The 13,975-nt window shown below is 38.2% G+C and overlaps 1 protein-coding gene across 1 annotated transcript; it reads left to right on the forward strand.

The window, feature by feature from the left end:
• The first annotated feature begins 342 nt into the window (after nucleotides 1-342).
• LOC113665073 (alanine aminotransferase 2) lies at nucleotides 343-13,455 on the forward strand. Its single transcript, XM_089199933.1, has 12 exons — nucleotides 343-548; nucleotides 4,083-4,169; nucleotides 4,854-4,962; nucleotides 7,406-7,536; nucleotides 8,111-8,230; nucleotides 8,477-8,606; nucleotides 9,587-9,800; nucleotides 10,361-10,469; nucleotides 10,776-10,841; nucleotides 11,560-11,715; nucleotides 12,794-12,906; nucleotides 13,053-13,455. The coding sequence occupies exons 1-12, from the start codon at nucleotides 426-428 to the stop codon at nucleotides 13,156-13,158; spliced, it is 1,464 nt and encodes a 487-aa protein (XP_089056059.1). The 5' UTR covers nucleotides 343-425; the 3' UTR covers nucleotides 13,159-13,455.
• Nucleotides 13,456-13,975: the final 520 nt, after the last annotated feature.

A 13,975-nucleotide genomic window follows, 5' to 3' on the forward strand; every position in this document is an offset into this window, starting at 1 on the left:
CACTGAAGTTGAAGGTTAAAAGGTTTTAAATAAATTGGCAATAGAAACACATTACTAATTTGAGAAAGTGAGAGATGGGGTTGGTTATTCGAGGCTGAAGGCGCTTGCTTAACATTCTGGTCGAGGGGTTGGGCGCTCATTTGGGGGAAGGCGCTTATTCGAGCGCGGGCGCCTACCGCAGTACGATCCCTTTCCGGAGAAATGCCGACTAGAGCACCGTGCCGAAATGAGCACAGATGCATATATTATGACTGGTTAAGCAAATGTTAGTCAATGTTTGTCACGCAAGATGCGGCTTTGCATTGAGTGCTCTCTCGAGCATTGCGTTACATCAAATTTTGCGTGATTGAAACAAGATCTATATTGGTTCACCGTTTGAGGTTAAATCGACGAAAAAGATTTCCGTGGATTCTCATCCACTTCAGATGGAAACGGCAGCGCAAGAAATCTTGACGGATAAAACCATTAATCCAGTGTTCCAGAGAGCCTTTAATGTCAGAGGATGGGTCAATACTCGTGCTTACGAAATAAAGCACGAAATGGCACTGGTAAGTGTTCTCTACAGCTTGCTTTGAATAATCCAAACCCATAACCCAAGCTTCTCTGCCTTCTTTGTTCGATATATTTGGAAGCAAAACATGTTGCAGCTTTGTAGCTGTTTGACCGCCCTGGAATCTCACATCTATTGTCGTTTGTTTTCGTCTGAAACTTTCGCTTGAGTAAGTGATTTCTATGATTCCCACGAGATAAAGTGATTTGCATGTTCCTCTCCCCGCTGTGAAAGCCAAATGAAGTCTCTTCTGAGCTAGCTGAGATCATTGCAGACGGCAAATTTTGAAATATCCTTAAAATTCTGACCATAAATCAGTCTTTGGTACTCGTTTGAATGTTTCAGTGAGTCCGTTTGAAATGGAATGCAAATGTTAGAGGCCTCGTAATTTTCGTTCCAAAGGTGAGGGGGGTAAAAAGGTTAACGGTCGACGGAATTATTTTACTCGGATATAGGATTCAGAGCGAAATTTTAGCGGATTTGTGGATCCTGGAATTGCAGCGGTTCGCGGTTTTATCGAGTTTTTGGATCCGGATTTTGGATTCTGCTTGTGAGGATCGGAAGTTCGGATCGTGCATCTGAAGGATATATATATAATCGGCATAATATTTGCATACTGTAAAATTTTACGCCAGTAACCAACGGCGTATTTTATTCCAGTCTGTAGTGTTTATAAGTAAGATTTTACTAGCTAACGGCGTAATTTCTTCCAGTCAATACTTTAAATACCGTAAGATTTTACGCCAGTAACTGACGGCGTAAATTCTTCCAGTCGGTAGCAATTGTAAGTAGGATTTTACGCAAGTAACTAACGGCGTAATTTCTTTCAGTCGGTAGTGTATATATGTAAGATTTTACGCCACTAACTAACGGTGTAATTTCTTCCAGTCGGTATATTATATACTGTAAGATTTTACAGTAGTAAATAATGGCGTAATCTCTTTCAGTTGGTTGTGTTTATATGCAAGATTTTACGCCAGTAACTAATGGCGTAATTTCTTCTGGTCGGTTGTGTTTATATGTAAGATCTACTGATGACATAACTTCTTCCAGTCTGTTGTATTTATCTGTTAGATTTTTCGCCAATAACTAACGGCGTAGTTTCTTTCAGTCCGTTGTGTTTATATGTAAGATTTTACGCCAGTAACTAACGGCGTAATTTCTTCCAGTCGGTACTTTAAATACTGTAAGATTTAAGGCGCCAGTAACTGACAGCGTAAATTCTTCTAGTCAGTAGTGTTTGTATCTAAGATTTTACGCGAGTAACTAACGGCGTAATTTCTTTCAGTCGGTAGTGTATGTATGTAAGATTTTACGCCACTAACTAACGGTGTAATTTCTACCAGTCGGTATATTATATACTGTAAGATTTTACGCTAATAACCAATGGCGTAATTTCTTCCAGTCGGTCGTGTTTGTATGCAAGATTTTACGCCAGTAACTAACGGCGTAATTTCTTCTGGTCGGTTGTGGTCATATGAAAGATTTACTAATGGCGTAATTTCTTCCAGTCTGTTGTGTTTATCTATAAGATTTTTCGCCAATAACTAACGGCGTAATTTCTTTCAGTCTGCTATGTTTACATGTAAGATTTTACGCCAGTAGCTAACGGCGTAATTTCTTTCAGTCGGTAGTGTAAGATTTTATGCCAATAACTAACGGTGCAATTTCTTTCAGTAGGTTGTGTATATATGTAAGATTTTACGCCAGTAACTAACGGCGTAATTTCTTCCAGTCGGTTGTGTTTATATGTGAGATTTAATAATGGCGTAATTTCTTCCAGTCGGTTGTGTTTATATGCAAGATTTTACGCCAGTAACTAACGGTATAATTTCTTTCAGTCGGTAGTGTTTATATGTAAGATTTTACGTCAGTAGCTAACGGCGTAATTTCTTTCAGTCGGTAGTGTATACATGTAGGATTTTACGCCGGTAACTGACGGCGTAATTTCTTCCAGTCGGTATATTATATACCTGATAATTTGTACGTGATAATTTAAAAAGTGAAAAGTACGAGATATATTTTTAAATATATCAATTAATTCATCAATTATTCATAAAATTTGACATGACAAAGGCTTTCACACCTGGTCAGTGACCTGATGCCTGGTTATCAGTTTATAAATGTGGGTTGAAAGGCTGTAAATCATAATCTGCAAAAAGCTTGCTTGGCTTGGTTTATTTAATCAAATGGCCATGATTTGTTCACTCCTTCATCAATATTCAATCGTGATTCCATAATTCTAGATTTTACCATTTTACATTTGTTTATTACTCTTGTGAAACCATTTTTTCATGTTTTGGGTCAGAAAATAAAAAGGCTTGCCAGATTACTGTTCACAAAAACAACATGCCACAGCTGATTGGTCACCTGAGTTCACGTATTAAAGAGTACATATTTTCATCATTCTTTGCCATGATCAATGCAGCCCTTGCCAGGGACAAAACTTTTGTGTCCAAAACTTGTTTTCGCCTTGATAACCACACTGAGATTTTGTGTAAATAAAATTTAATTTATCCTCCAATCAAGGCCAGAGCCCCTCAAGATGAAGGAGCTCATATGGGGCAAACCACAAGATGAATGTCTCAGTGTATTTTTGTGAAATACAGTGAAATACTCATAAAGTCTTTTAGATCTTAATTCTGATGAATTAAAAGTCCTATGAGACTTTAAATAACCAATTTTTTTGCCCTCACTGAGACCTGGAACAAGCATTTTCTAGAGAAAGATGTTTGCCTTTTTCTTTGTCCCACGAGCGTGGGACAAAGAAAAAATTCCCATGAAGAATCGAACCTCAGACCTTCGGATTCCGTACTCCGATGAAAGAGGTCTATTACGAAGTTCATATGACACGCGTCCTGCATATTGCTAGGATCAGCAATGTCGATGTCGTAATGTTTGTAGATAGAAATAAGAGAGATGATAAGTTTTGAAATCGGTAAAGAAACAGAGAAAGATGTTCTTTTTTCATCTCGTCACGAGGGTGGGATTGTATATATTTACTATCCAAAAGAAAGAAAATGAAATTAGTGGAATTATTCTTCTCAGAACATTAAATACGGCATTCACACCTTATTGTGCTGAACACAATGTTATATTTTCAAAAACAGCTGTGTTGTGTAGGAGCTACATTAATATTAAAAGTACATTCTTGAAACAATTTTTAAACTTTAGTAGTTGGAAGTACACTTTCTTATAATGAAATTAAAGCCAAATTTTATCTTGCTGAGCAGGTAACTGTTTACAGTCAAACAAACGTATACATAAGTGTGTATGTGTCCCAGTAACAGAAGGGTTAGATATACCATTTAAAGTGTATTTTATCAGAACTAGTTTCTGTGTGGTCAAATATATGTATATAGTTAAGTCATGTCCTCTCATTGTTACATCCAGAAAATCTGTTTCCTTCTCTTAATTGATTTCATTAGTGTAGTCACAGACTTAACATGGTAAAGCTTTGCTGGAGGAATACAAAATCAGCTGTAGGATACTATACAGTGCGTTAAAAACTGTAAAATCATATTGCCTTTAGGGTGAGAGAAAACCATTTGATGAGGTTGTAATACATTATGGAGACCCTCATGCATTTGGACAGTCACCTATCACCTTTGTAAGACAGGTTGGTACATGTAAATGCATGTCAAGAAAGTTAAGCCTTTTTTGGCCGATGTTGTCTGTTTAGTGGGTTAAATTCACAACTTCATATTACTGGACCTTGTTACAACTAAAGTTACTTTTCGGTTGCCTCATCTCGGCAGACAAAAATACTGTAAACTCTTTTATGAGCCTTGCTCTTCAATAAGCCCTCTCTTTTGTAAACCCCCTTTCTTTTAAGCCACTCTTTAATAAGCCCTCTCACTCAAAAAATCCACCTCTCTTATTAATCCCCTCCCAGTTAAGCCCCCCTCCCTCTCTAACAACTCTGCTCCTCATCCTTTCCCTCGACAAAATCTTGAAAAATGGGACGTGGAAAAACGCCATATCATTGTTTAAGTCTGTATTTGTTACTGTTTCAAAAAACTGATGGTTTGCACCAAAGTACATGTAATAGATTCTAATTTTACACAGTATTTCTTGCAAGTGGACACCATTCCAAAAAAAAAAAAAAAGGAATCATTCCATTGTGGGCCCTTAGTGTGTTTAACTTAACCTCCACTATTATGCTACATCTCCAAAAATGTGTTGGATATTTATCTGAATGCTTTGGATGTCTAATAATTAGATTGATTAGAGTATATTCTACCCATTATCCATTATTTTAAACCAACAAGAGGACTACTAAGGAAATTATTCGTATCTTTAGTGTTTAGCCTGCCTCCTTTGTCCACAATTTCTCAATGACCCACAATTCCCAAAAGATGTAAAGGAAAAGGCTCGCAGAATCCTTAAAGCAACACCAGGTTTTGCCATAAGTAGGTAGAAAATTCATTCTTCTTAAGGTTCTATGAGTAAGTTTAGTAACATTATGTTTTGTTTGATGGTATTTTTTGCCTTTTTTTACCCCTCCCCTTTACTTTGTGCTGCTTTGGGATAAGCACGGTAGGACTTGATTTGTGCTTTTGGTATTTGGTGCTCTATTGTACTTTTCAACCTTCTTTGTTTTTGATTTACAATTTGATTTTTCTTTTTTGTAACTGATTATTAATCTATTCAGATACCTCATTTTCATAACCTGCCTAAACCCAAGGGTTGCACCACAGGAGCAAAACGGAGATATATATGTATTTTCTTGAGTTTATACCATACATGTGAAAAGTGTGTTGTGAACCTTTTCAGTTTCTGAGTGGTGCATACTAAACAGTTTTTCAACTCAGTGTCGGTGAAAGCAGGGGCAGATCTAGAGAATGGGTGTAAGAATTATGCACCCCGCTTTCCTCACCCAAGTTGGGTCTAAGTTCACCTGACGTTATTCCCTAGTCATAAACTTACTTTCATCTTCGTTGCTCGCTTTTTAAGGCCCATTTTTACCCTTTGTGCAACGCGCGCCGCGACCCAATTTTGTACAACACGAAATTCCAAGATTACTGAAAACCTTCTAAAACCGTCTTTCTCAAGAGCCATCCTGGACGTATAGTCAATTGTTTTATGGTAAATACATTCGCCGTCCGTCATCTTACAGTTTCCTTACAGTATTTTGAATTTTGATCGCTAGAATCTGAAGAAAAGTTGTTTCAAGTTTCACACTTGGATCTCTTCGTGCTCTGTGAACAGGGCCGGCGAAAAGGACAACGTTCGAACTTTTTCACTTTCTAGAAGCGCTTGTGGATTCTAAATAAAGATAAAATATTTTCCAATATAAATTAGTTTTTTTTCAAAGAGAAATATGGAAAATATCAAACTGCCGGGTGTTGAGTTATTCAAGTTATTCGTAGGTGTTTGAAGAAAATTTGCTAAGTGTCACGCTTGGATCTCATCGTACTCTTGTTAGAAATAATTTCCTAACACTCGTCGTTCAGTTGACTATTTCTTTTGTTCACTCTATTACGCAAGTTATTACAACGGGGACTAGCTCTGATCTTGACTTACACAACACAACACTGTTCTATTTTGCTTTATCTCTGATTGAAAGATACACACCAGCTTATAAAGGTGGCACTAAAGGTGACACTACTAAGCTGTCAATCTTCTTCTATCGTCATCATTCTATCTCAATCAGCGAATCACGTTAAGTTACGTACGATAGACCCTGCATAATATGTTTGCGTCTTCGAGTTTACGTAGTTACAAAATCATTTTCTACTCTAAATTTCTTACACTTACGATTAAGATCGACCAGAACAGAAGCAAGATTGATAGTACAAAAATTATTATAAACTTAGTAACAGAATTAAAATCATACTTGAAAAGGTATCTTAAAAGAAAACTGTCCTTGAAGGTTGTTACATAACAGCAGAGTAAACACAAAATTCGAAGAAGGAAAGTATCGCCCCTAGGAAAACTACGTGCTATTCGCGTAAGTTATCTGATTACAAATTCAGTGCGGCAGATGAAAGTACTTCACGTTTACACCTTAAATCACCTCTAAGAAAAAGAGGTGTCGAACGTTTTAAATTAAAAACTGAAAACTATTGGCTGCCCGGAAGCGCTTGAGGATTGAAAATAAAGGTAGAACACTTTCGTATAAATATTTTTAAAAAATATCGGACTTCCGGACGTATAGTTATTTTAAGACCATGTCCGGCTGCTGGACGTTTAGTCACTTCATTGCAGGAACGTCAGCGACACTGACAGCTTGCTTTACAGTTCTTATTTGCTGCTTTGCATGGACAACAACCTCAATCACTCTTTCGAGCGCAAGCTCTTCTTCACGGGAAGGAAACTTCAACTGACCCCTTGGTACTATTTAAGAAGGATGGCGTACTTTAATAACAAAAAATTGATGTAAGAATGAAAACGTGGTGGATCAAGATTTTCACCTGACCTTCCTCGGAATGCTCGAAAGGAGTTTCCGACCCATAAGCGTTTACTACCTCGGAATCTTCTAAATCAATGGATTCATCTGATTCCATACCGGACTAAAACGTAGAGTATTGTTTTAAACAGAATTATTTTGACAAGTTCACCAAACTCATCGGAGAAAACGCAGGAGCTATTTTGAGACAACGTGGCAAGGTTAAAATAACTGACCAATCAGATTCGCTATTGAAACAAAAGCTGTGGTTCAACACAAAAATAAAAACGAACGACCGCGTTGCATCAAGGTTGGAAATGGGCCTTTAAAATCAGTTTACGTCACTCGTCTTTTACGTCATTCTCTAATGGTGTACCCACTCCTAAGAAAAATCTTGGACCCTAACCCCTGGAAAGTGTTTGGAAATTATCCACTCCACTGTGGTGGAGTGTATCTTTTATTAGGTTCGTACACAAACACTATTGGATTAAGACTCATTCGCGAGGATGTAGCCAAATACATTTCCAGAAGAGATGGTTACCCAGCTGACGTTGATGACGTCATTTTAACTAATGGAGGGGCAATAGGAATCCAGGTGAGAGACTAGAACTCTTTCTACTGGGTTGCAGTTTATCTGCTGATCAAAGTCGTGTGTCTGCTTAGTTATAAATCAGGTGTAAAACGTGATGAGGGCGACATGTGGTTCGAGCGAAAACTGTGGTTTACGTAAGCCGACTAGACAAGTTTGCCATTTTGAAATTTAGCGTGACCATTAACATTTCAGAGTAGCAACTGTTGCAGATATCAGTCTTTTCAGGTTACCTACATGCCTCCGACTGCGACAACTTTACTTTTAAAACGATGCATAGAGTAGAGCAACGTTTGAGGCACGACGCCGAGAAATCATGTGAAGTATTTCCATTTAAGCTTTTCAGTTTCAAAGGGTACATCGAAGAAGGAGAAGAAATTCCAATAAGATGGACTTTAGTAGCGAATTTGTATGTGTATGTACAATGTAGACCCGCCTGCGTGCGTTGGCTGTAACTTAGTGTGGCAGTGTTTGTGAAAAGTAGTACTTTAATTTGGATGACCAGAAATACTGCGATTACCACGCAAGGTTTGTTTCGTCTCTGTGAAATTTTCATTTTCTTCGAAATTTTCTTCTACAGATAGGCCTAGCATCACTTGGTACTGATATGCCGAACGGCAAACTGAAGCCAGGGCTTATGATTCCCATTCCAGTTTTTCCTCAGTACAAGTCCAGGATTGTAGAATTCAACCTCTACGAGGTAATGCTGACGTTGTGTTGAATACTTACAACCGGCATCTCTCTACTGATTCATTTGCGTACTCAGTTTTAAGGTTTCTTATTCTTTGTATCTTAGTGCTTCATTATTGGACAAGTAGAACTTAACAAGAGAAAAAATTAGAATAGATAAAGGTCTGATACCAATCAGTGATTCATGTAGATTAGAGTCCATAAGAGGAATGACCCAGCTTATGATTGCTGTGCTAAAACTGATCTTTCTACTCAGATCCCTTATTATTTGGAGGAAGAAAATAACTGGTCTTTGAACATCGGTGAAATGAAGAAAGCCGTAGATGAGGCCAGGCCGCACTGTGAACCAAGAGGACTGGTACTGATTAATCCTGGTAATCCTACAGGTAAGACGTATGTTTGTAACCATGGTAAATAGTGCTGTGGTTGGAGATGAACCTGATGTCGAATGAGTGAAGCAGAAGTGTTTTTTTGTTCTTGAGAATAAAAACTCCCAGAGGGAAAATAATTACACATGGAGATAATGAAAATTATTCAAATGGAAGGCATGGAAAAAATATATATACGGACTGAGCGCAGCGAGGTCTGTGCGTCATGACCGAGAGCCAAATATTTTCCCGTCCAGCCTGACAAAAGTTAGTCAATAATCATTTTATCACATGACCGCTTAGCGTTGAAAATTTTGAAAATTTGGTTCAACCTAGGTAGGACGCGATATACGGGCGCATGCGGGAGAATTATAAAAAATATTCGGCAATTAAAAAATTTTTGCTTTGTTTTTTCGAGTCTGTGCAAAAATATCACAATTCATCGAAAGACGCAATTGTGTTTTTACATTTTTTTTTTCCTTCAAGTTTTTGCAAAAGAGCCGTGTGAGTGCGGGCCGAATGGCTTTTTCCGGACCGACTCACGTCAATCCGTCCGGTCGTACACACTTCAGCTTTCACCATGATTTTCTATGGGATTGCACGCGCGGGGCTAGGCGGGTCATGTGGTAATTATAAACTATTCACCGAAGTGGAGGTGAATAGTGGCGGATACTTAGCTCGCTGCTTCGCGGCTCGGTGGATATCCACCACTTGTAAAAATTAAACTCTTGACGCGTGATTTTGTCTCAAAGGCTGCTCGGCTTCTTTTGCTCATTTATTTATTTCTATATTTATTACATTTCCAATATTGCCTTTAAAGCAGAATCCACACGTGGCTTATTGACACACTGTAAAATTGTTAAATAGTGGATGCTGGATTTGGTGTTGTTATAATTCCTGTGTTGTTCAACCGTCGTTTCGGAGGTCTCTTTAGCCTGTGATTCGTCATCCAAATCAATACCCGTAGGATGACCTTTGCGTCTATCTTTCATATTCAGGACAGATTTTAAGCTACGACAACATAAGTGAAGTCATCAAATTTTGCGCACGAGAGAAACTGGTTTTATTTGCGGATGAAGTGTATCAAGAAACAGTCTTTACAAAGGGAGTCCCATTCCACTCGTGCAGAAAGGTTCTGAGGGACCTAGGACCTGAATACAACAACTTTCAATTGATGTCGCTCAACTCCGCTTCCAAAGGATTTTATGGCGAGTGAGTGGGGAGGCCACATTATGAACAACAGTGCGGCTTAATTATTTGTACAAAATCATATCATCATCACATATTTTAACCCGTGTTTTCATTTGAAGTTTTCGTTAAGAGACAGGGAAGGAAGGGGGACTTCACGAGTTGTTTGCGGTACGCTAAAAATATGCTTTAAGATGTTCAACGTGAAATTTCTTTACAAGATCTCTTAGCTTTTGAGTTCGTGAACGTGATATGTAAAAGAAAATATTCAAGATGAAGGAGATAAGCAATTTTAAAATTTCGTGTACTAATGCACAGTTTACCCCTCAACGTTTTTGCAAATTTACAAAAAAAATCGAACAAAATTTATCGTGACTTGACCATATCCCACATTTTTCTAGCAGGCAGGAATAGTTGATAAGGTTTACACTGCTTAAATTGGGGCGAAACGATATGCAAACGCAGGGTAAATACCGAATGACATACATGTTCTTATGCTGGGTAAATACCGAATGACATGCGGGTTCTTATAAGAAATATTTTCACTCTCCTTAAGGAACATTTCATTTATTTTATTTTTGTAGATGTGGTTTGAGAGGAGGGTATCTTGAGCTGGTCGGATTCAGCAACGCAGTCAAATTGCAGTTTAGAGATATGATGTCTCCTAGTGTTAGTGGCTCGACTATTGGGCAGGTATTAGTAAAGTTTCTTAATTTTAAACATGTAAATAACCACATGATAAGGCATTCGGTTTAACAGGAACAGAACGGTCAGCATGCCAAACCGTTTAACCGTCCAATGAGTGTTATCTCTTTTCACAAAATGAGAGATTTCACATACAGAGAGAAGTACCAAACCACGCATCAGTACATATATCTGCTGTACTGAAACGGCTTTTTGACTTCTATTCAAGGACTGATGGGAAAGTGAAACGTTACTTGAGAAAAATACAAGAACAAAAGAATTTAACCTCGCTTGATTTTTTTTTCTGTTTTTAAGGCTGCCATGAGCTTAATTTGTTGTCCGCCTCAGCCTGGAGACGAGTCGTATGAAATTTTTATACAGGTTTGTAGCGACGATCTGGACCTTTCCTAACTTGCTGACAAGGAGAACTTGTTTAGCAATCAAGACCTTCTTTAGTTGATCATTTCCTTTTTTCTCGTGACCTTAAAGTGTGACCCAGGGGTGATATTGTGAGGAGAAATTAGATGCAAGTCACTCTTAGGGGTTAAAAGGGTTAAAAGACTTTGTTTGTTGATTTAGATTGAAGTCACGTTTGCTAAATAATTATTGCGTAGTTATACTGAATAAAGTAATTTTTTACGATTTTAAAATTTGTTGCGTGAAACTCATCAGAGACCAAAATCAGTCAATGATGGTGAGGCAAACAAATTTCCGTTTGTTTCTAAGGCTCGTAACATATGTACTTTGAACCTTGGAAACAAACGGAAGTTTAGGCCCGTGTTCAAGACAAAAAGATTTCGTGACACTACAATCACTTTTAATTCCCTCAAAGTCTAAACTAGTTAATCGGAATTTTATATTTGATCGACATATTCTATTTATAAATGTACCAGATGTACAAAACAGCTTTTTTAGAAACGTGGTTTAAACCACTTGTAATTCTTTTTAATGTTATTATTAATATTAATATTATCCTATGTAATAATCATGTAATTCAATTTTTTAGTTGCGAAGCGATTATAAATCTTATCTCTACTTAACTCTCTATCTCTCATGATCCTATAAGAGACTTCGATATATTTGTAGCTTTGTTTTGTAGGAGAAGACGGCCATTTTGGAGTCTTACGAAAGGAAAGCGAAAATTACCACTGCAATGTTGAATTCTTTAGAAGGAGTGACGTGTAATGAAGTAACTGGTGCCTTGTATGCTTTTCCCAGAATTCGTCTTCCACAAAAAGCTATCGAGGAAGCCAAGGTGAGGAAGTGAGCTGTAGATGTGACGATAAGTTTACTCACTATACTCAGCAGGTGCACAAATATATTTTAAAGGGACGAACCTTATTTTTTTCTTAGTTCGTGAGCGGGCAGTATTCTACAAATCCTGCGATCTGATTGGTTCCGAGAGCAGACACCAGTCTCCTATCCGGCCCGCTCTCAGCTGATAGCGGGCGGTATCTGTTTCGTGTTGAGTCGCTTTGCAGAACTTCTGTAGCTTCGTTGTAATTATTCATTTTTTTTGCCAGCTGGGCAGCATTTTTAAACGAAGACTTCGTTCACGACCTTTAACCGATAAACTATTCATTAATTCTCTCCTCTCTCTCTCTCTCTCACTCTCTCCCCCTCCCCCCTCCCCCCCCTTCTCTCCTTCTCAAATCACTTCAGTTTTTCCGCAAAAATTAATTTCAAGGTGATTTTTTTCAAATCAAAGGTTCTTTTTGAAGATACTGACACGCGGCCTAAAATCGTCTGTAATTTAAACATACTTCACATAAAGTAACTCAGAAACTTGTAACGAGAGGTATTTGGGATAGAAAATTCCATTAATCAATGTAACTTTCATTCATTTAATATCTGAATTCTCCAAAACAAATTGTTAGTTGTAAAACGTTGAACGAAGTGTTGAAGTCACCTTCAAATTTACTTACGCTAATTCTAAGCAAGTCCCTTGAATTTTGACATTTCTATAATTGAACTGAGAAACCGAAGTAATTCGACAAGTAAAATTCGCATTAAATCCCCTTGTGTCTAGCTGGAAAAAGCGTCTCATTTGACTTAAGTTAACGTTTTAGGTAAATCTTCGAAAAAGGCTAGAAGATAAGAGGTAAATCTTCGAAGATTAATCCTCGTTTTAAATGAATGATACTTTCTGTAAGATCTCTGAGCGGTTTTAGAGAAAAAATCGTCGTGAGTAACGCTGACAGTCAGTGTTTGGCACCTCATCTATTTGTGGACACTACTTTGTCATTTGCCAACTTGGCGTGCATCAGTGGGGAAAGGGTTGCGTTACGAGAAGATCATTTCTATTTCTTTGAATCATTTACGTTTCTCTTTAGCGTAATAACCATAACCCAGACGGCTTCTATTGCTGGCAGTTGATGGAAACAACCGGAATAGTCCCCACTCCCGGAGAAAATTATGGACAAAAGGAAGGAACATACCATTTTAGGTCAGTTTCATTTTTCTGTGTTGTCCATGAGATGAGCAGCCCAAATACAAATACAGAGTTTATATCTTCTAGTGGGTATTCCACAATTTGCAATCATAGGCTTGCCTCATTTCCACTTGTTTTGTTCCTATTTTCTTCTACTACAGATTGACAATTCTACCCTCTGAAGAAAAAATTGCTCCTATGTACGAAAGGCTGAGCAAGTTTCACAAGGAATTCATGGACAAGTATAAGGACAACAAAGGAAACTAATAGTGATTTCAAACTGAGAGCTCGTCTTTTGTTGGGTATCTATATATTTTTTTCCTGCACTTTTAACTCATTTCACAGCCAGTTCAAAGAACATTGTGCTCCAATTACTGAGTTATTACAGCTGTTACGGGAAAATTTAATGATTTTGTGTTTTTTGATCATGGGCACCCACGCTTCTGGAATTTCTATTCCACTTTCCCTGTTGATGTTGTTAGGGTGAAGTCTTATATGAATTGCCTCTTTGACACTGCGCGTGTAGTAATAAGGGTCACGATCAATAAACTTTACTTCGTTCAAGAGTGTCTTGTTTCCGGTGTCGTGGGCATGCTCCGAAACGGCGGAGGTCTCGGTACGGGCGAGTCGAATGTCTCGATCGTGCGCCTTAATTCTGTCTTGCATAGGTCTTCCAGTCTCTCCGATGTACACCTTGCCGCATTCACAGGGAATCCTGGAAACTACGCCATCTCGTTTATCCGGGTCGACAGCGTCTTTTGGTCGTACTAACTGAGATCTTAGCGTAGTCTCCCACCTGAAAATTGCGCGTACGCCTTGTTGTTCTAGATAACGGCGAAGCTGTTCGGACAGACCTTTGATATAAGGTAAAACCGCAGTAGTTTTGAACTCGTTGGCGGGTTCGGCACTGTTGATTGGTTCTCCGGTCTTGGTAAGTTTCTGCAAGAACGAAAAAGGATAACCATTAGAAACCAGAACAGATGACAGATGGAGATGACGGAATAAAATCGTTATTCGTTTCGATAATTCCCTTTTCTGCTGTAGAATCAAATGTGTTGAATAGTTTGCTTTTACCAGCTAATGT

This window comes from Pocillopora damicornis, chromosome 3, assembly GCF_964200805.1.
Source record: "Pocillopora damicornis chromosome 3, jaPocDami1.2, whole genome shotgun sequence".
Classification (NCBI taxonomy): Eukaryota; Metazoa; Cnidaria; class Anthozoa; order Scleractinia; family Pocilloporidae; genus Pocillopora; species Pocillopora damicornis.

Coding starts and splice junctions, on each gene's coding strand:
- LOC113665073 (XM_089199933.1), top strand. CDS start 426: ATGGAAACGGCAGCGCAAGAAATCTTGACGGATAAAACCATTAATCCA. Junction 549..4,082: donor TAAAGCACGAAATGGCACTG/GTAAGTGTTCTC, acceptor TATTGCCTTTAG/GGTGAGAGAAAACCATTTGA. Junction 8,231..8,476: donor TAGAATTCAACCTCTACGAG/GTAATGCTGACG, acceptor CTTTCTACTCAG/ATCCCTTATTATTTGGAGGA.